Source organism: Ictalurus punctatus, chromosome 16 (assembly GCF_001660625.3).
Source record: "Ictalurus punctatus breed USDA103 chromosome 16, Coco_2.0, whole genome shotgun sequence".
NCBI lineage: Eukaryota > Metazoa > Chordata > Actinopteri > Siluriformes > Ictaluridae > Ictalurus > Ictalurus punctatus.
In genome coordinates, this window is record NC_030431.2 from 8,414,141 (window position 1) to 8,437,780 (window position 23,640).

General features: G+C 39.1%; 1 protein-coding gene across 2 annotated transcripts; it reads left to right on the plus strand.

Annotated features, from left to right (window-relative positions):
• The first annotated feature begins 1,873 nt into the window (after positions 1-1,873).
• hhla2a.1 (HERV-H LTR-associating 2a, tandem duplicate 1) lies at positions 1,874-17,543 on the plus strand. Of its 2 annotated transcripts, none has more exons than XM_017488360.3 (7): positions 1,874-2,348; positions 3,774-4,067; positions 4,205-4,483; positions 14,570-14,902; positions 15,032-15,124; positions 15,281-15,343; positions 15,548-17,543. In XM_017488360.3, exons 1-7 carry the CDS (start codon positions 2,252-2,254, stop codon positions 15,604-15,606), a joined length of 1,218 nt encoding a protein of 405 aa, XP_017343849.1. In that variant the 5' UTR covers positions 1,874-2,251; the 3' UTR covers positions 15,607-17,543. The 2 variants fall into 2 exon arrangements, with proteins under 2 accessions (XP_017343849.1, XP_047016843.1); XM_047160887.2 differs by having other exon boundaries at positions 1,875-2,348; positions 15,278-15,343.
• Positions 17,544-23,640: the final 6,097 nt, after the last annotated feature.

Sequence of the window (23,640 nt, forward strand, 5' to 3'; positions counted from 1 at the left end):
GGGGTTCTGTTACGCCACGGCCAGCAGAGGGCACTGCGGTACGGCCGCTGGCTGGTCACGTGACTCTTTTGTTTTCGTTCACTTCCCGCTTGGACACTGAGTTAAGTTTGAGCATGTCTCTGATTTGCCACAGGTGCCCATGTTTTGAGTTAACTAGGTTTGTTAGTTAAACCCCCCGTGTGACTGCGCACATCGCGCAGTATTAGAGTTGGTTTACGTTCGTCAAGTCAAGGAAGTGTAACGGTATGTGCTAATGTGTAGCATGCTAGCGGTCGTAGCTAAATGGCCAGAGTTTGTATAGTAAGTAGAGACCGCGCTCCCTGTGTTTGTTTATATGCTGAGTAATAAAGACCTGCACCTGCATCCGCCTCCAGCCTCGTTCCGTAACAGTAGCACATTGTGTAGTACTGAGTTTAACTCATTACCAAGCGGTGGTTCTTTGTTCTCGTTTTGTTTCATGGTCACTGACCTCGTTTCTCGACTCTGATTCTGGCCCTATTTATGCCTGTTTTTAGATTGCCTGACCCATTGCCTGTTATGACCACGCTTCTGTATCATGATTTGGATTTGTCTGCCTGTCGCTCGTAAATAAAGTCTTTTACTGTACTAGCATTCGTCCTCTACCTCCTGACATGACATATACACACACACTCAACCTGTACAGGTGCATTTCCAAAAATTTTAATTTTGTGGAAAAGTATATTTTTTTCAGTAATTTAACTCAATAAGTGGAATTTTCTTATATTCTAGATCCATTACACATAAAGGGAAATATTTCAAGCCTTTTTTTGTTTTAATTTTGATGATTATGACTTACAGCTCATTGAAATCAAAAATCCAGTATCTCAAAATATTAGAATAAAGAATTTATAATGTTTTATGCACTTGGTGGTGGTTGGTTAGGACTACTTCTGCACAAATTAGTGCATTAATGTGGTGTGACATGGAGGTAATCAGCCTGTGACACTGAGAGGGTGAGGAGTACTCTCAAAGTAGAGTCTCTGCTGCTATGCATCGAAAGGAGCCAGTCGAGATGGTTTGGGCATCTGTCTGGGATGCCTCCCTGGGGCTGAACAAGGTCTAAATGGAAAGATTATATCTCTTCTCTGGCCTGGGAGTGCCTGGGTATCCCTGTGGAGGAGTTGGAGGAGGTGGCTAGAGAGAGGGAGGTCTGGGCAGCTTAGACTGATGCCCCTGTGACCCATACCAGGATAAGCAGAAGAAAATGGATGTATGGATGGAAGTTAGTCCTAATGATCTATAATGAACCATTTGAAAATACCAATAACTAGAACATTTTCAAATATTTTTTAGAGCCACATGGAATTATAGGTATTCTAATGAAGTTCTGGAGCAGCATAAGTGTCTGGCTTTTCCTGTTTGGATTAGGAATACACCTACTCCTCTAATTGCTGCCTCCAGTGGTAACATGGTCTAACCACAGATACACCAGTACATACCATTTTTTAATTATAATATATATATATATATATATATATATATATATATATATATATATATATATATATATATATATATACACACATATACATATACACACTGTGATTGCACTGATATCTTGCACATAAGTAATAATTGCTGTTTGAATTGGAATAGGCCACTACTGCAGTGGTGTATACTGAAATGAGGCCCGGAAAATCTCAGGAAGAAACTGATGTTTCAGATTCTCCTGTGTTATGTAGGTCTGTACTCAGCCAAACTGCTGCAAACCACAAAGAATATAGAACTGTTGATAGCATTATAGTTTCACTCAGTCAAAACATTGTAGTGCCAAGCTGTTATGTACATCTCCACATTTAGAAAACTCTCAAAAGTGAGCAGATTTAAATGTGGCTTCAATTTTTTAAAGATTAAACAAGAGATACAGTTAAGAAATAATCATAAATAGTACACACTTAATATCTACAGTCAAATGGTCTTCACAGGGTGTGTCAACCTGCCTCTGTCTGTGGCTCACATTCAAACACTCCTCTGACTCACAGCTTCACAGTCAAGTCATTGGCTACACCTCTTTTTTAGCTTCACAGAGGCAGGAGCCTTGGTGACTGAATCTATTGTTTGTCTGCTGCTCCACTCAGGTGAATCTGGGATTTTCAAACAGCATTTTCTACTCCGTTTACTCAGAGGACAGGTTCAGGTTACATTTCATTGAGAGAACCTTTTTTGATAACCCTTTTTCTCTCCATCCAACTTTCCATTCTCCCACTAACAATTTGTTATCACACAGCATATGCAGCTGTTCAGCACATCCAATAAGAGTGTGTACACACTCTTTGAGATTTACACAATCTTTTGGATACTTTCCTATGGTCAAAGCAAGATTCCAGGTAAGATTTTATGTCTCTCCTTTTCATATTTTCAAACTTATACACTGTCCTGTACAATGTAACATCAAACAATAAATTGCATTTTTTTATTGAATAGTTTTATCTAGTCAAAGAGGTAATTCAACAATCCTGGGTATGAATCACAAATGTGAATTGGGTCATTTAGCTTTTGTTTGTTCTTTGGTAAGTTTGATTTCTGGTTCATTTGCATGTCTGAAAATGTGCCTTTGTGAATACTAGATCTGCACAGCTTATCATCCACAAGTATACAGAAAGTAAATAAGGCTCTTAAAATTAAACATAGCCAATTAAATATATATATTGTTGTTGTTTTGTTTCATTTTACTATTCAGTGTAAACTCTAGAGACTGTTGTGTGTGAATCCCAGGAGATCAGCAGTTTATGAAATACTCAAACCAGCCCTTCTGTTACCAACCACTATGCCACAGTTAAAGTTACTGAGATCACATTTTCCCCAATCTGATCTTTGATTTGAACATAAAGGTTTTGACCTTTATCTGCATAATTTTATGCATTGTGCTGCTGCCACATTATTGGATGATTAGATAACTGCATGAATGTGCAGGTGTACAGGTGTTCCTAATAAAGTGGATGGTGTGTCTATTGTGTATGTTACAAAATTAAAGGCTAATTTTTCATATTTAAATAACTTCTCTACTTGTGGCGATTTTGTAGATTAGCTATTGCACCCATAGTAGGAACTATATGTTCTTAAAGAGTTCTTAAAGAGTTCTAAGAGTAAATAGATTAAATGTTTTGTTTCTAGTACACACCAAAATGCATATGTTATATTTGATTATATCATGTACCAAACATATGTTTCTGTGTATAAGGTTTTCTGGCATAAAATGTAATAACAATAATTTTACACTACAGGTTCATCATGTGAATTTCATGAAAAATTAGGAGAATTTGATTTACTCATTTAAAATATTAAATTTGACTATTTGTGGCCTATAAAACAATTTTTAACACTGCACGTCGAAATGATACTTAAAATGCTATCACTCCACATTAGGAAACAATGTACAAATTTTAGAATAGAATCTTTCTTTAACTGAAGTTCATGTGATTATAACCTATTTTAATTTGGCCAGTCAGTTTTTTTTTTTTTTTTTAAACAAAACACCACCCTCAAAAAGCATTTATTGTGATCATTACTAAATACAGATTTGTTGTTAATAAATAAATAAATAAATAAATAAATAAATAAATAAATAAATAAAATTAATTTTGTCAAGTCCTTACTTGTTCCAACTTATCTCATGGTCTTGATTTTTAGAAAAAGGCATTTACCCTAACATGTTAATAAATGTTAATAAAATGCCAATTGCCAATAGTTTGTTGAGTTCAGGATTGTTAGAATTAAACAACATTTCATGTGCCCCTTTTCTTTGATTCTAGATGCTCATGTCACCTGCATCTACTCTGAAAACTGTATCTTGCCCTGTTCCTTCCCTCCCTCTACTGAAGAGGTTGTTTTTCAATGGTACAAACAGGGTACACTGATATACAGTTTCTTGGAGGATGAAGATGAATCTCATAACAGCAACATTTCAGTGTTTACTGATGAAGTGTCACATGGCAATGCCTCCCTTCTTTTGGAGGACAGCAGTATAAAGAGCCGAGGGCGCTATAAATGTGTGGTTAATACCACCAAGGCTGTTCAGGAGTCTGATGTCATAGTCAAGGTTGAAGGTTAGTCTTCAAAACCCAAGGACCAGTAGTTCGGTAGTTCCCCATTTTTAAATTCATGACTAAAACAGAAAGTGGGGTATTGTAACCTGTTGTACAATATTCACTGTTATAAAATCTTCACTTTATACTTTTTGCAGCTCCTATAAAGGGGATTGCCATCAGGGTCAGTCCCACTGAGAATGTGCAGTGCTCTTCACATGGTGTGTACCCTGCTCCACTGCTTAAGTGGTCTACAGTGCCAAGCTTTGCTCCCACTTCCCTGCAAGCTGTCACTCGAATAAGTGCAGATTCAAATGACCTGTATAGTATAGAGAGTACACTAAAGAAAATGAGCACAAACTCAAATCTTACCTACATCTGCAGGATCACATCAAAATACAGCTCACAGTCTTGGAGAGCCTCACTGCTTCAGACAGGTATGAAGTAATTAAACAGCATTACCTACATATAGTGTATTCTGTAGTTTTTAAAACACAACTTAAATTTCCAAATGTGTATGGAGATAAATCAGATTCAGTAGAACTTGAATTAATGATGCTGGTAATATGTCTGAAGTCAGTTCTTAAAAGCCCAAACCCAATACACTCATGGAAAAAAGAAAGTACCCTCTCCTTCAGTTCTATGTCTTTATTTATCATGGTCTAAATAACAATTGAGTGGTCCTCATCAACTTCTACAAACAAACAAACAAACAAACAAAAACAAATAACTCAAGGTGACAATAAAAAACACAACAGATTTCAATATGTAGTCATTTTCTTTATATCTCTGTGCATTAATTGGTCTTACCTTGGCCTGAATTAGCTGGGACACCCACTCCTGGGAAGACTTGCAACTGTCTTGAAGGCTCTCCGTTTGCAAACAATCCTTACTATAGAATGGTGAACACCAAACTGCCAAATGTTCTGCTTTTATAGAGGTACACAGTTAACAGGGAACATTCTCAGAGCTTTGACTAATGTTCTGACAAGGTTCTATCAAAGTTATGAATGAACATTCTTCCAGTAACGTTATTCATTCAAAGTTATCGTGTCTTAAAAAACATTAAACTCAAAACATTAGCACAAAATTTTATTTATACATCATTTATGGACATTTTTTTTCTGGAATGTATTAGTTGGACTTTTGTCTAACATTTTTTAAACATTACTATTTGGTTGTTTGATCATTACAGTCATAAGAGAATTTACAACATGAACTCACAAGACACGTATAAGGAATAACAACAAATGAATGTAAGTTATGAAATAAACAGGCAAGAATGTATAATACTTTTTTTTTTACTTCATTGAACCTAATGCATTACTATAACCAATCAGGACTTTGACCTTCCCTTTTTGTAACAGCATTTCGTCTGAACTAAATTCTCTCCTTGTCCTTGTATTATTCACAACTCTGTGCATGCACTCAGTGCCGCAACATTTAAACCAATGGCATCCAGAGTCTGCATATGACCATTACGACGGGTTGATATTTTTAGTCAAACCGCAGCTGTTCTAAAGGTGAGTTGGTTTCTTATCTGGCTATCTGGGAGATGCTTTCATGACTGGATAATAGTTTACTTCAGAGACTTGCAGTCTCAGGGAATTCATGCAGGAACCATTTAGATTTGCTGCGACATGTAATTAAATTGTATGTGAAATCAGACAAGATGTCCTAAACTGTGAGCAGAAGCAGGCAGTCTTTACCGCTTTATATTCTGTAAATACCTTAATGTGACACACATAATAGCCTTTATATTGGTATTTGGGTTTCATTTTATGTGGATTATTTATCATTTGAATGTAAATGTGTGATTCTCTCTCCACAAACTGCCCTCCAATAACTGCACATACATGTTAAACGCTGCACATTATATTTATAATTACTTGAAAATTAAAGTAAACCAGTAACCATGATGTGTGATAAAATAAACCGCGATTCTGCTTTAATTGCCCTGATTCTAACTGAGTGTTGCCCAGGCTAACAGAACCTCAAGCACAAGTGACACCATTTGCACCATTGTGTCGTGTCGTGTCATTAACAACTGGTAAACATTTTTGAATGATTAGAAAACCAAAAACAATTTGCTGTACATTCTCTAGTTTGTCTGCGCTCATTTCTGTATTTCGTTACTAATTGTTTTAGAGCAGGGGTGTGCAATCTTATCCGGAAACGGCCGGTGTGGGTACAGGTTTTCACTCCAAACAAGCAGAAGCTACACCTGACTCTATTGAAATCCAAGAACTGATTAAACAGGTGGAATCAGGTGTGGCTCCTGCTTTATTGGAATGAAAACCTGCACCCACACCACACCTGTTTTAGATCAATGGTCACCAACCCTGTTTCCGGAGACCTACCTTCCTTTAATAATGTGTAAAAAGCTGTATCCATTTCTTTCATCTGCATTAAACAACACTGTCTCTTGTTTCTGTATCCAGACACACTAAGGTCTCTCTTCAACCTGAAGCACCACAGAGCATTTTGGAAAACAACAGTGTTTGAAACTCCATATGAAATAGTTTATATATACAGTACACACTAAGTTTTGTGGTGTTTTCTGTTTCTATTGTGTTGGTTTTAACATGTCTTTTTAGATTTGACTTGTGTATATTTGTGTTCTTGTTTCCCATGTTTAACTGGAACTGGGTTGTGTTTTTGGTTTAGAAAATGTAAGCTTTGCTCTTTTCAATTCTATGTGTTGGATTATATACTTCCCTGAGATTCTTTTTAGTTTAGTGTACTACTACTACTACTACTACAGTAAAATGTGAATTTTAAAGTAGTCTTATCGTTATTTTTGTAATTCAAATGTCTATATAATGCACTTATACTTTTATTCTCTGGAAAAAAAAAACATAAATATGAAATTATAAATGATGAAAATGATTGCCTTGTGCCAGTTTTAGGTACTTAAAATTTTTGTTGATTAGAAATCCATATCTGTGGCTGTAAGAAATTTATTGCTTATTTTTAAAAGTTGAATTAATATAAACATGAATTTAAGCAATGTTCCAGAGGGAACATTTGGAGGACGTTTGCATAAAGATAAAACGGAACATTCCCTTAATGTGTACCCTAACTTTTGCAAAACCAAGAAAAACGTTTTTAAAGCAATTTTTAAAAACTGGATGTTTTTAAATGTTCAGAGAACATTCAGAAATAACATTTTCACAACTTAATGGGAACATCAGCAAAATGTTCTTAGAACATATTTTTGTTAGATGGGTAGTCATGTTTGATGATTTAAGCTTGGGCATTTTATTATTTACACCTGGTTACTAATTACTTTTTTAATGACTTTTTTAATGAGGAAGGGAGTACCTGTTTTTCCCCCACCTGATTTCTGAATGTTGGTTTACTTTTTGGGGGAAAATGACTACATACGGAAATCTGTTGTGTTTTTGCTTGTTTGTTTGTTTATTTGTTTGTTTGTTTGTTTGTTTTTTTGCAGTTGGTAAGGACCACACTATTGTTATACAGTGGTGCTTGAAAGATTGTGAACCCTTCAGAATTTTCTATATATCTGCATAAATATGACTTAAAACATCATCAGATTTTCACACAAGTCCTAAAAGCAGACCAAGAGAACCCAACTAACCAAATGAGGCAAAAATATTATACTTGGTTATTTATTTATTAAGGAAAATAATCCAATATTACATATCTGTGAGTGGCAAAGTATGTGAACCTCTAGGATTAGTAATGAATTTGAGGGTGAAATTAGAGTCAGATGTTTTCAATCAATGGGATGACAATCAGGTGTGAATAAGCAGACTGTTTTATTTAAAGAACAAGGATCTATCAGAGTCTAAAGTGTTTGGACTCCACGAATCCACAGTCAGACAGATGGAGGAAATTCAACACCACTGTTTCACTCCCCAGGAGTGGTAGACTAACAAAGATCACTCCAAGAGTAAGAAATGTAATAGTTCATGAGGTCACAAAGCAAGTAAAGGCCTTTCTCACATTGGCTAATGTTAATGGTCACCAGTCCAGATCAGTTGAACACTGAACAACAATTGTGTGCATAGCAGTATTGCAAATTAGAAAGTCACTGCTCTCCAAAAAGAACATTGCTGCCCTTCTGCAGTTTGCTAAAGGTCACGTGGATAAGCCAGAAGGCGATTGGAAAAATGTTTTGTGGACAGATGATATCAAAATAGAATTTTTGGTTTAAATGAGAAGCATTATGTATGGAGAAAGGAAAACACTGCATTCCAGCATAAGAACCTTATCCCATCTGTGACATATGGTGGTGGTAGTATCATGGTTTGGGCCTGTTTTGTTGCATGTGGGCCAGAACGACTTGCCATCATTGATGGAACAATGAATTCTGAATTATACCAATGTATTCAAAAGGAAAATGTCAGGATATCTGTCCATGAACTGAATCGCAAGAGAAAGTGGGTCATGCAGTAAGACAACAACCCTAAGCACACAAGTAATTCTACCAAAGAATGCTTAAGAATAAAGTTAATGTTCTGGAATGGCCAAGTCCTGACCTTAATCCAATAGAAATTTTGTGGAAGGGCATGAAGCAAGCAGTTCATGTGAGGAAACCCACCAACATCCCAGAGATGAAGTTGTTCTGTACTGAGGAATGGGCTGAAATTCCTCCAAGCTGATGTGCAGGACTGATCAACAGTTACTGGAAAAGTTTAGTTGCAGTTATTGCTGCACAAGAGGGTCACACCAGATACTGAAATCAAAGTTCCACATACTTTTGCTGTTCACAGATATGTAATGGTGGATCATTTTCCTAAATAAATAAATTACCAAGTATGATTTTTGTGCCTGATTTGTTTAATTGGGTTATCTTTATCTACTTTTAAGACTTATGTGAAAATCTGATGATGTTTTAGTTCATATTTATGCAGAAATATAGAAAATTCTAAAGGGTTCATAAACTTTCAAGCACCTCTGTAGCCTGCTGTAGAAATGAGTCCTAAAATCCAGAAATGGGTTTGCATTTTTGCACTTCCGGTTCCACTGTTCCCAAGTCAATGGGTATTTTGAATGCGTTTTTGGTTAAATGCCTGAAATAAGGTTAGTGGTTAACACAAGCTCAAGATTTTTTACATGTCTTATTCTGTGACATAAAAAGCATAAAGTAAAACCCCACTCATGAATATGTCAAGCTTTTACGTGTTTTGAAAAAGGTGGTTGATAACAAGTGCCTAAATGGCACTAAAGTTGTTGTCGGGGTCATTAAACGTCATCATGCCGAACAGGAAAACTCATCTACTACAGTAGATCTACTCCTACTACTGTACTAATTTAGATCAGTTTATAGTATTTTCCAATTGTAGAGTTTTTTTTCCAAATTGTAGAGCTATAAAGCTTTGTGGTGATGACATTGAAGTTGTTGATGTGACTGTGGTGTAGTTTGTTTATAGTCTACCTTTAGCTTTTACTTCCGGCACTTGTATTTATGCTTCAAAATTCATATAAATATCATACATCAAACTGAAGGAGGGTGTACTTTCTTTTACCCATGACTCAAATATGCACATTTGCATTTTTTAGGTTCTAGAAAATCTGATTTAATTCATCTTTATCTCTTAATAGACTCAGCACACATTCATTCGTTCAAAAATGGAAGTTACTGTATATTTTGAATCAGATTTTTTTCCGCCATAAATCATAGGGATTGGGTAGGCATCTGTCTTTTAACTCTGGCAGCTCATACTTTCAAAGCCCCAAAGGCACTGATACAGAATGAGACGATAGACAGAAGCAATCGCAGATCAAAGGCTTTATTCGCAAACTGAAGTCAATAAATTGGAAATGAGGTCTAGACTGGAAAAGATAATTGAGGTTAAACATGAAACTGGATTCGAGGCATGGAACAAGAACAGGACACGAAAACACAACCAAAATCAAAACAAAGGCACGTGTCCATATGAAACAGTTCTCATTCTGTAATCTCGCGCACGCACGCGCTCTGCAGCTGTCCATGGACATCGACGCTGCAGCGCCATCTGCTGGCGAGATCGTGACAGAACCACCCTCCAAAGGTGCTCCTCCCGGTGTGCCAAAGAGCACCCCCCTCCAACGGCGGTCCTGGGCCCCTGTGTAATCTGTCCTTTGATACATCAGGAAGCAGGGCGGCCTCCGCCGGGCAGCAGACAGGCGGAGCACTGCCCCCAGCGGGGCTGGGGCATTGGGCGACGTTCACCGCGGGGCTGGAGCTCGGGATGACGTCCTCAGCGAGATGGAACGCTGGGCGACGACCTCAGCGGGACTGCAATGCTGGGCGACGTCATCAGTGGGACTGGAGCTCAGAGGAACGTCCTCAGTGGGGCTGGAGCTCGGAGGGATGTCCTCTGTGGGGCTGGTCAGCGGGACAGCTTCCTCGGCGGGACAGGACAGCTGGACAGTTTCCTCGGCGCGAGAGGACAGCGGGACAGCTTCCTCAGTGAGACAGGACAGCGGGACAGCTTCCTTGATGGGACAGGACAGCAGGACAGCTTCCTTGACGGGACAGGACAGCGGGACGGCCTTCTTGGCAGCCGAGACCTCCCCGCAGGTCTCCAGCTGGAGCTCTGATGTTGCCATGTTGACCTCAGGTGGACGCTCTGGCCTGAGACCTGCTGCTAGCTTTGCACAGTGTAGTCCCCCAGCAGTGGGATGGACCAGTAATTCATGTGGCTCTGCTGCCTGCATAGCGTAGTGTAGTCCCCTGGCAGCGGGAAGCCCCAGTAATTCGGGTAGCTCTGCTGCCTGCAAAGCGCAGCGTAGTCCTCTGGCAGTGGGGGTGGGGTAAATTGCGCGGGGGGGCGACATGGCACATGGCCCGGCTTGAGGCCACGGCGCTATTTGCTCCAGTAAGCGGTTGTTCTGTTGTTCAATTATCAGTTTACTCAATTCATAGAACGATTGACGCCATTCCGCTAACTCGGCAGCTACGGCGGCATTCATGTTGGTCTGCTGCTTCTGCGTGTTCAGCGCAGTATTCTGTTATGGAATGAAATGATAGACGGAAGCAATCGCAGATCAAAGTCTTTATTCGCAAACTGAAGTCAATAAACTGGAAATGCAGTCTAGACTGGAAAAGAAAATCGAGGTTAAATATGAAACTGGATTCGAGGCATGGAATAAGAACAGGACACGAAAACACGACCGCTTAGCATACTTAACGTATTCACCAATACATTCATTCTTTCAGTTAATACAACATGAGGGCTTTAAATAACAAACATAATCATACTTGAACATAGATAGCTGGGACCAATAATGACATAAAAAATACCAAAAATACCCTCGAACATCAACCAATGCCTGAACAGGAAGAGTGTTATGCCATGGCGAACTCGCAGCTGTAGTTCCCAGCATGTAGTGCCGCCCATGGACATGGCGGACGAGGACTACACTTCCCGCGCTTGAGTCTGCCGGAGTTCTGATTACGAACACCTGCACTACATCTAAAGCTATAAAAGGGCCTCGTTAACGTCAGCTGCTTGTGAAGTTAACGCTCAGCAGCCTCGTCTCTGTTTGTGCACCAAGCCTTAATTTCATATACGTTTACCTGGTTTCGATATTCGCTTGTCTTTTTATTATGCTTCTGCCTATGCCCTGTATAACTCAATTGCCCAATTATTCTGACCTTGATTTCGTTCCGTGTTCCGTCTGTCGTCTGCCCCATGTTCTCCAGATTGCCAGCAGAACGCAACTATGATGTGGGGAACCGAGAACTCCTGGCTGTTAAGCTGGCCCTAGAGGAGTGGAGACACTGGCTGGAAGGATCCGCACACCCGTTTGTTATTTACATGGACCACAAGAACTTGGAGTATCTGAGAACCGCCAAACGCCTCACGCCTCGCCAGGCTCGCTGGTCCCTATTCTTTTCCAGGTTCCAATTCACCCTGTACTTTAGGCCCGGCTCAAAGAGCACAAAAGCCGATGCACTGTCTCATATCCACTCCCCAGAGGGTCGGGCAGACCAGGAAAGTATATATCATGCCTCCCTACTGCATATTGGGCACCTTGGCGTGGACCCTAGAGCAAACCTTAGCCCGTATCCCCAGGTCATGAAATCGGGCAGCCTGTCCTCCCGGTAAACAGATTGTACCGAAACGGCATCATCTAGAACACATCACCTTGGCCCATACAAAATTAGCGATGGGTCACCCGGGAGCCCGCCACACGTACCAACTGCTGGCTGAAAAATACTGGTGGCCCAACATGCCTAGGGAGGTTCAACGTATCGTATCCTCATGTTCCACTTGCGCTCAGTCCAAGGGACCATGTGCTCTACCTGCCAGGAGGTTGGTGCCTCTACCCATACCTGAACGCCCGTGGTCCCACCTGGCCCTAGATTTCATAACAGACTTGCCGAAGTCACAGGGAAATACCGTGATATTGGTGGTCGTCGATCAGTTTTGGAAATCCCTGCGCCTAATTCCTCTACCGGCCATCCCATCTGCCTTTACCATGACGGAACTCCTTTTCCAACATGTGTTTCGGTACTTCGCCATCCCCGAGGAGATTGTGACTGCCAGGGGTCCACAGTTCACATCTCGTGTTTGGGCCAGCTTCATGGAGAAGATGGGGGTCACCGTTAACCTCACTTCTGGGTACCACCCCCAGGCCAACAGACAGGCAGAATGGGCCAAGGAAGGGGTCATACGGTTCCTTCAGACCTTCTGTTCCACCAACCCAGGGGACTGGAGCCACTTCCTACCATGGGCGGAATATGCTCAGAACTCGTTAAGGCATTCCGCCACACAGCTCACCCCATTTCAATGTGTCTTGGGTTACCAGCCACCATTGTTCCCCTGGAACGCCTCCCACATGGACTCAGCAGCAGTGGATGAGTGGTTCCGGCGGAGCAAACAGGTCTGGGAACGTGCCCATTAACAGCTGGTGCAGGCGTCCCACACTGCCAAATGAAAGGCCGACTGGCGTCGGAGGGATGACCCCAATTATCAACCCGGGGACAGGGTGTGGCTCTCCAAAAGAGATTTAAGGTCACCCCTCCAAAAGCAAAAAGAAGCAAAAAGCAAAAAGCTTCAGCCTAAATATATCGGGCCCTTCTGAGTCCTGAGACAGATTAACGAGGTCACGTATCACCTGGACCTACCAAAACACAGTCGCATCACACCGTCTTTCCATATCTCACTCCTCAAACTTGTAATACCGGGCCCCTTGGCCACAGGGGTGCCGGAAGACTCCCCACCGGAACCGCTGGAGATTGAAGGCCGCCCAGCCTACCGCGTCCGCAACATTCTGAACTCCAGACATAGGAGAGGAAGACTAGAGTATCTGGTAGACTGGGAGGGGTATGGACCAGAGGAGCAGTGCTGGGTCCGAGCCCAAGACATTCTGGACACAAATCTGCGTAGAGTCTTCCACATTGCTCATCCAGACAAACCGAGTCCCCAGAAGAAAGGGAGGCCTTGGAGGGATTCGGCTCCCGGAGTGAGCCCTTTGGGGGGGGGGGGGGGCTCTGTTATGCCACAGCGAACTCACGGCTGCAGTTCCTAGCGTGTAGTGCCGCCCATGGACGGATGAGGACTACACTTCCCAGTCATGCCCGTGCTCAAGTTCGCCAGAGTTCTGATTACGGACACCTGCACTACATCTAAAGTTATAAAAGATCCTCGTTAACATCAGCTGCTTGCGAAGTAAATGCTCAGCAGCCTCGTCTCTGTTTGTGCACTAAGCCTTAATTTCATATACGTTTACCTGGTTTTGATAATCGCTTGTCATTTTATTTTGCTTCTGCCTACGCCCCGTATAGCTCGATTGCCCGATTATTCTGACCTTGATTTCGTTTCGTGTTCCGTCTGTCATCTGCCCCACGTACTCCAGATTGCAAGTCTGCGTTTGTCTCCGCCAAGGAATTGTAACAAAGAGAACAAAACCAAAACAAAGACACTTGTCCATATGAAACAGTTCTCATTCCGTAATCTCGTGCACGCGCACGCTCTGCAGCTGTCCATGCACGTCAACACCGCAGCGCCATCTGCCAGCGAGATAGTGACAGAACCCCCCTCCAAAGGTGCTCCTCCCGAAGCGCCAAAGAGCACCCCCCTCAAACAGCGGTCCTGGGCCCCTGTGTAATCTGTCCTTTGATACATCAGGAAACAGGGCAGCCTCCGTCGGGCAGCAGGCAGGCAGAGCATTGGCCGACGTCCACCGCGGGGCTGGAGCTCGGGGCGATGTCCTCAGCAGGACTGGAACGCTGGGCAACGTCCTCAGTGGGACTGGAACGCTGGGCGACGTCCTCAGCGGGACTGGAGCTCGGAGGGATGTCCTCTGCTGGGCTGGGCAGTGGGATAGCTTCCTCGGTGGGAAGTAATTCAGGTAGCTCTGCTCGGCAGCGGGGTTGGGGGAAATTGCGCGGGGGCCAACGTGGCGCACGGCCCGGCTTGAGTGCATGTCATTATTCCTATTTATTGCAAAACCTTTGTACATTTTTCTTACATTGTTCCTGTCTGATGTAGTCTTTAATGCAGTGTAACTGGTATAACAAAGCTTTGGTTTGTATTTTTATTGTTTTGTTTGTTTATCCACAGAAATGGCTGTAAATTATGGGCAACCCCTGGTCATTCCATGCATGGCTCCAAAGAATCTTAAAAACCTCACTATCAATTGGACTTTCATAAGCATGAACATGCACACCGACATCCTGACCTATTACAGTCGAACTCACAGGGTCAAAAACCACTGGGATGACCAGGCAGAATTGGATCTGAACAAGACTCTGATGGGAGATGGATCGCTTTACTTAAACAATTTAGAATCAAAGCATTCTGGGACATATACATGCACATTCACAGGTTCCCAGGTCAAATACATAGTTCAAACCTTAGTCAAAATCGGTGCTTCCAAGGCAGTTTCACAGACAGGTAGGAAAATATACTTAAGAACCAGGATTTAAATTTAAGTTAAAAAGTAAGCTTGAAGCTTGCATTCTTTATATTTCTCCCTTCCTGCAAATTATCCATGTTAAAAGTCATTAATTTCAACCTCTGTAGGTAACAGTGGGTCCAAGCTGTGGGTGCTGGCCATCATAGTAGCTGCTCTAGTGCTCCTCTGTGTCATTTTCTATATATACAGAAAATGCAAAGGTAAAAAAGGTCTCTCAATTGTAGCATATTGTCAATTATTTGCGACAATTGGTATATTTATATACACTTTCACAGTTACTAAAACATATCACTTTATAGCAGTTTTAATTAATGTACATCCATATTTTGTCAATGATACTTCTGTGTTGTCAGTAGGTAAGTCTAAACATTCTGGGCAAGACCACCAACAAGACACAGAGATGCAGGCTATGCATGAAGGTATCAAAACTCTTGTCATTTTCACAAACTATTAGGTTAAATTAAATTAATTAAAATCAAGCTACACATATTATGTGTGTGTTTGTTTTTTATGACTGGACTTTGCTGTACTAACATTAAAATTAAGATTTAAGAATCAAAAGTAGTAATATTTAATTACTGCTGACTATTTACCCTTTCCCCTTTTATTTTCCTTTTTTATAGGCAATTTAGTGGATGAGTTACCAGCAGAAAACAAACCACTTGCAGAGCACAATAAATGAGACTTTTATCTATAGAAAAGGGTTGGGGAGTTAAGAAAAGGGCAAATGCACACACAAAGGACATGCTGTACAGTAATGAACTCAGTGGCATTCATTTTGTGCAGTACCAGGTTAAGTATGCTGTGTATGTACTGTAGTACATGTAGGGGAAGATCCTTTAAACTGAGCAAATAATATTTCAAAAGATTTAGATTTTTCTTTTCTTTACCATCTTATATGTCGTTAAAACCTGTGTTTAATAAATATTTACATTAAATTTTTACTGTTTATTTTCCATTAAATAAATAAACTGTACATACGTTTGTTAATGGGATATTAGTTCCATGGCACACAGCCATATTTACAGTACATTATCATTCAATCATAGTTACTAACACAAATATCAGTGACTATTGTGACTATCAGTGAATATTAGTGAAAATGTCCCTAAAAACCATTCTATGGCAGCACCAGCCAGGTTATTAAAACTGTAGTTGAAAATTTTTAAAGTTCTGTTATAGTACCACTTTTCATCCACTTTTTATATTATTTTGTTAGGATTTTGGACAATATGGATTTTGGACTCTAGATGGAGCTATTCTACATTTGTGTATATTATTTTGACTTGCTTTGTTAAACCTTCATTATTTTTTTCACGTGTCTCTAATTTGGACCTGTCTCTGATTAAACCCTCCCTTTTCTATGGATATGTCTCAGCCAGCTCTCTAGTTCAGCAGTTAGGGCACTGATCAGGGAGTCAGCCATTTTAAGGGCTGTCTCAATTGCAAAATCCTTTCAGTGCACTAGAACTTTTTTCCCCTAAAAAAAAAAAATCCCACAATGCACCACAAAAACCAGGGGGTATCGATGCTCACTATGTTCCCTTACTGGAAATGATGTCAAATTTTCTGAAGCCTTTCAGCTTAAAAAAAAAAAAAAAAAAAAAAAAACTTCCAGCTACAAATATAAGCAGGTTGATATCACTGTTGTAGCTCTCAAATGATTACTTATGTTAGTGATTTTTTTTTTTTACTTTGACATATATACAGTTTGTTTGAGTCTAACGACTTTTAAGTGTGTAATGATTTCTTTAAATCCACTAGCTTGCCTAATTATTACTGAAATATGAAAAATAAAAATTTTGTATGACATAAAACTTAAATATTTAAGTTTTTAATTTTTGGAGAGTTTTTACAACAAAAGTACGTAGTCATGTCACCGAAAATTCAGTTATCAGTGTCCCAATGTGTAGTGAGCCAGGGTCCTTACCAGTGCCCAAACTCGTGTACACGATATACAGATCCCAAATCACGATGTATAGTGTCCCAATCTTAGGATGTTGAAATGAGTATCCCAAAGGTACCCAGATGGTCTATTATTTCCAGTACATTTTTGAAGTGTGGACTTGTGGACACTTTTTCAGCTAGTATTGCCCAAAACTACTTGTGCTGAATTCAACCTGCAAACAAGAGGTGTAAATGAAATGTGAAAAAAAAAAAAATAAAAGGAATGTAAATTAAATTATATAGTATAAATTATATAAGAATTAATGAATGAAGAAAAACTGAAATGCAAAGAATTTGTTTAGGGTGACAGTGTGAGTAACTAGATAACAACGTTCTCTTCCATTGCATAACGTGTTAGTATGTACCAGTAATTGCATACTCTTTTGCTATACACTCAAATGTATGTACTTTTTCTTCACAAAAAGAGTATGTACCTTTTGTGCATAGTATAAGTAAGTGAATTTGGATGCAGCAAGATCTTTTATGATTTTTGCCTTTTTGGTATCTATTGTTATTTTTGGCTACTTTGGATCTTTTGTGAATTTTACCTGATTACTTGTTTTTTTCTGGATTTAGGATTAATCTGTTTAAAAGTTGGATTGTTTTTGGATCTCTGTTTGCTCTTTTGGTAAAACCTTTTGAAATAAAGATTTTTCTGTTTTTTTCTCCTTATGTCTGTCTTCTGAGTTTCCCTGTAATTGAGTCCTAGCATGTGGAGCAGTGGTTCAGTTGTTGGGTCATCACCACCATTTATTCTGACTATAAGTAGGGGAGACCAGGGAGTGTTTTAACACTGAGTTAGTTGTAACACTGAGTTAGTTGTAACACTGTCAGTTTGACCAATCAGAAATGAGCTGCAGTGATGTCATCAAACAGTCCCATTTCCTTTTTGAACTCACAGGAGAAGTTGCATGTCTCGGTGAGAAACACTGTGGATTTTACAACCAAAACACTGATTTTCAGCTAAGAAAGTAAAAATTTTTATCAACATTATTGATAAAAGATTGTGTTCCTTGTATTGTAGATACAACTGTTTGACTTGCATAACCTAAAGTAGCAGTTTCTCTAGTTTAATTTGATGCACTGCATTCATGCTAAATTCAAACCCTGATGCTAAAACAGCTATGTCATGGCTGCTTGGGGTGGGCATAGTTGTAACAGTTCATTAAAAATGTTACAACTAACCCCTTATGATGATTCAGAATATTTTTTGTACTTTTCTCCATTTTATAGTATGCCTAGGCAGTGGAAGCGTAAGACAGACAGGGGTGTCCCTGCAGACATTCTGAGAAAGGCTGCAATTGAGTTCAGGCAGGGAAAGATACAATAAAGATATTTTAAAGCCTCACAAATGCTAAGAGCAGAGGGTTCAAGTGAGCAGCCCCATAGGCTACCAGAGTAGTCAGAGAGTCTTCAGTGAGGCACAGGAGGAACTCTTGCCTGAGTATTTGAAGGAAGCAGCTGATCTGTACTATGGGTTAGCCCCCCAAGAGGTATGAACGAGAGAGGCCTAGATAAAAAGTGGGGCACTCATATGTTTAAGGAAAATATTTCACCCGACAAATATTCTCCCCATTATGAAGAGGTAGAAACCATTGATTAACAGCTTTTCCGCAACTTTTTCCATTGTGACTTATTCATGACTGACTGCCCAAGGGGTTTTGCATCATTCATGGGGATAACGTTTACTGTTGACTTGATTTTATGTCAGAAAGTTTGCATACCAGTTGGCATTGGACAATAACTGTAAACAACCCCAGTCATGGGTTAAGAAATCCATGGCAGGATCTGACTGGTTTTCAGACTTCATGAAACACCATCCAAATCTGTCCATCACAAGTGCACCTGCAACTAGTTTGTCTCTGGCCACAGGCTTCAATTATCCAAAAATGGAGAGATTATTTAATAAGCTTGAACATGTGATTGAGAAGCACACCTTTTATGGGAATTATATCTGGAATGTGGATGAGACGGGCATCAAAAGTAGCTTGTGCTGTGAATGCACTGGGAAATGTCATTCCTCCAGCCTTCGCCTTTCCACGTAAAAGATACATCGACCACCAGGCAGTGTTGGTGTGGTAATGTCTCTAATGGATGCAGGAGGAGGATTTACTCATCTTCCTGAAACACTTTGTGAAGTATACAAAGGGCAGTACTGAGAGGAAGGTTGTTGGACAACCACAGTTCTCATCTTTCATTGAAGCAATCACTTACTCCACAAAGAAAATGGGATAGCACTCCTTTCTTTCCCACTCCACTGTACTCATAAGCTATAGTCCCACAATTGTAGCATCTATGATCCATTTAGGAGGATGATAAACACAGCCAGCAATGCTGGCAAAAGAAGAAAACAAATTAAACAAGCAAAAGGCCCAAGCCCAATGATCAAGAGGATTCTGACACCTCTGATGATGAGAATTTCTGCATTGTGTGCATGGAACACTTTGGAAACTTGTAGGATAATTTGTTTCTCCAACCTAAATTGGTCTTAGGTTTTCTATTTTAATGGCTATAATTTTCCTTATCTTTTGTTTCATTGCAACATTATTTACATTATTATTTTTTGACAATTACATGGTAGGGTCTATTATCTTTTCCGGAAGTTAGTTCCTTATCTACTTTTTCTCTGTCAGATTTTTTTCAGATGAGTGAGCATTCTAATGCTTATCTGCATAGTACAATTGTTCCTGTTTTTAGTTCCTCTATCTTTGCTGCTTTGTATGGTCAGAGAGAGAAATAGTTTGTATATAATGTACCCTTAGTTTTGACACGTATAGGTCAAAGGTCAAAAAGATACACATTCTAACTCTCTATATCTAGATCAAAGGTCATGATCATAAAAATATTTATAGTTATGTTAAATCGGGACCACATCCATTCGTGACACAAACGTTACCATACATGGTACGGCCATATGTTTTCCACCCCACACACGTTGCACACATGGTCTTTCTTTTCACATAGAATATGAAACTCTCTGAGGTAGGTCATAAAAATATATATAGTTATGTTAAATCTGGATCACATCCATTCGTGACACAAACGTTACCATACCTGGTACGGCCATATGTTTTCCACCCCACACACGTTGCACACATGGTCTTTCTAACGCTCTGTGGTAGGTCATAAAATATGTATATAGTTATGTTAAATCTGGATCACATCCATTAGTGACACAAACGTTACCATACCTGGTACGGCCATATGTTTTCCACCCACACAAGTTGCACACACATGTTTTTCTAACACTTTGAGGTAGGTCATAAAAATATATATAGTTATGTTAAATCTGGATCACATCCATTCATGACACAAACGTTACCATACCGGGTACGGCCATATGTTTTCCACCCACACACGTTGCACACATGTTCTTTCTAACACTCTGTGGTAGGTCATAAAAATATATATAGTTATGTTAAATTTGGATCACATACATTCGTGCCACAAACGTAACCATACCTGGTACGGCCATGTGTATTCCACCCACACACATTGCACACATGGTCTTTCTAACACTCTGAGGTAGGTCATAAAAATATATATAGTTATGTTAAATCGGGTTCCCATCTATTCCTGACACAAACGTTACTAGTTATGTTAAATCGGGATCCCATCCATTCCTGACACAAATGTTACTATACATGGAATGGCCATGTGTATTACACACAGACATCCAAACAAAAATATGACACACACAAACACACTTTATTTTCACATTATTTAAAAGGAATTTAAGTGTTATGTACTAAATTACCATAATTATGAACACATGTTGTTAAGTTGACAATCATTTTTAAAATTACGTTTCTCCATATAGATTGTCTGCAGTAGAATGCAGTCTTTTAAACCAGAAAAAATGACTGCCTTTAAGTTTTATAACAATAGTAAGTAAAATCCAGTGTGATTTACATTACAAATCTCATACGTAACATCTCTGCAGGATTTATAGACGTTAAAGCACTGAATGAAATGAGCAATATAGACAAAAAATAAACACTCTGTGTCTACTACTTTGATCTCTCTCATAGAATTATCCACAGTCCAAAGGCTGTGGAGCTAGAAGGCTACATGTGCGAATGACAAAAGATTTTAAAAAATAAAATAAAAAAATGTATCAATACATGAAATTAGATTACACAATGTAGTTGAGGTTTACATGAATAAGCAGAAATGTAATCATGCTTATCTTTCCTATAGCACAAATGAAAAGCCCTCTCTAGTTGAGAAGATTTGTCAAATGAAACTTTTTCCTTCTTATCCACTGCTACGGTAAACTAAAGAGTAGATATTCAAATGACACTGCTAAATATGACTAGCATTAGCTACGTGTAGTAGTGCAAAATAGTCCATCAAATGTATTAGCAGGTGTAGCCTATACACGAGTCCACTATTGGTCATATCACTATTGAGAACATGCCCCAAATTCATTGCTTTAGTAGAATTTAATTGTAAGTGAAATGATACTCACATTGTAATGTCCTTAGTATTTGTTCAGTCTACAGGTCCTCTAACACTCTGTTAAATGAATAAATGTAAATGTACTACAACGTAAATTTTGTTTTAAATCAATTCATTCAGAAATTACACACAATATTAAGTTGATGTAATTATCAACATTATTATGTCAACACAACTCATCAAAAATAATGTGTACAACTTTAAATATTTAATTAATTCAACAAATTAGAATTTTTATCTTGCAACCACACATTAAATTTAGATTGTGGGGGTTTGTTTTGTATAGCTCCGCTGTTAGAAAACACATGATGGTTGAATGTGAACATAAATGAGCAGAATGTAAGCTTGTGAAATAAAATAAACTTTATTGATTGCACTTTTGAGAAAATGGCATGACTTTGAATAAAAATTTACTGAAATGAATACTCTAAAACATTGATATACCCGAAGAAATGTAAAAAAAAAAAAAAAAAAAAAAAAAAAAGTTTTTACATACTTTCTAAATAGGTCCTTTTAGGAGGTAAACGTTTTAAAGACGGTGTTTTATAAGAAACGTGCGTATTACATGCCTTCTAAACCTAACCCTTTAGGATGTAAAATGTTTAAAGTGCTGCTTAAAAGAATCGAGAGTTTTGTTTAAACTAGAAGACACATTTTCCGGGGCGATGTCTTGTAGGCCTATACACACTGTCCTACACATGTGTTTTCCCGGGGTGACAGTTCTGTAGATAGTGTAAATTTTACATTTATGAGCTCTGGTGACAGTGTCTGAAGTGTGTGTGTATGTGGGTGTGTGGGTGTGTTAGAGAGAGAGAGAGAGAGTCATGTGTTTCTTGGGGGTTTGCTGACCAGAATGCTTACAGTGTGTTTATGTTAATGAATTAAGGGACGAGTCGTGTGTTTCAGGGTTTAACGATCCCTACCAATGTGTACATTTGTAGTTTAAGTGAATCTTTGTTTCTGAAATTACTTCTGTGGTAATTATCAGTTTGTGTAACTAATCTATCAGAAAATACTAGACCTGGTGACTGAATGTGGTAGATGTATTAGAATTTTGGACATGTTATGCATGTGTAGCTCCCTATGTGTATGATCTATGTGTAATACTTCTGTCAAGAAATGAACAGACTGAGGTTTGTGAAATAATTGAACTATTTATTGGCTACGTTGTTGAGAAAAACACTGTGATGTGTAAAACATTTCTACAGTCCTTCAACGCTGTATGATGTCGTTGTTCTCTTTTACTGAAAGAAAGGTCAAAACCATCGGTGTTATTCGTTGTGGAGACTGAAGTGACAATATGTCTGAAGAAAATGAAAATATGTATTACATATCCTAACTTCTAACCAGGTTATTTTAAGGGTGAAAAAACCTTTTTTAAAGACGGCGTTTTAAAAGAGTCGTGCATGTTGTTTAAACTATAAACAAGATGATGGCGATCAAATCGTAGAACTCGTAAGCGCAGGTCCTAAAACCTATGGTTACAAAACCGTAAAAGGAAAAACAACCATGAAAGCTAAAGGCATTACTTTAAATTGTATCAATTCTGAAATTGTCAATTTGAAATCACTGACAGAACTGGTGGACGAGCAAGTGAAAAATCCGGATCAAACCTGCCAACTCATAACCACGCATAACCAAATCATGAGTGATAAAAAGGGGTTTCATTTGAGAAACAAAACACAGTTGAAAAGGTTCAGGGTTGTGTACTATAAGCGTGTTTTACTATCTGATTTTACAACGCTCCCTTACGGATATTAAGAATATTCATGTATATATGTATATATAGTTTCTGTCGACGTGTTTTGTAATGGAAAATGTGAATGTGACTGCTTTTGACACTAGGATACAACTTCCCTTTTCATGTATCGTATGTGGACCTAGTAATAGTGGAAAATCTTATTTTATCAAAATGTTGTTCTAAAACTATAAAGAGGCAATGTCGGTAGTTCCCAAAAACATTGTCTGGTGTTATACGCGTTGCCAACCTCTGTACGATGAATTGATGACCAGAATAAATATAAAATTTCTTCAAGGAATCCCTGATTCTTTGTGTGACGACGAACTATTTCCTCCCAATAAATTAAACTTGTTGGTAATCAATGACTTGATGGAATCCGCCAGTAAAAACAACGAAATAGAAAAGGCTTTTACAAAATACACCCACCACAGAAATCTGAGCATCATCTACCTCGTTCAAAGCTTGTTTTTTCAAGGCAAGACCAGCAGAACAATCAACCTGAACACCAACTACATGGTTCTTTTTAAAAACCCTAGAGATAAATTACAGATCAGCATACTGGCTCGT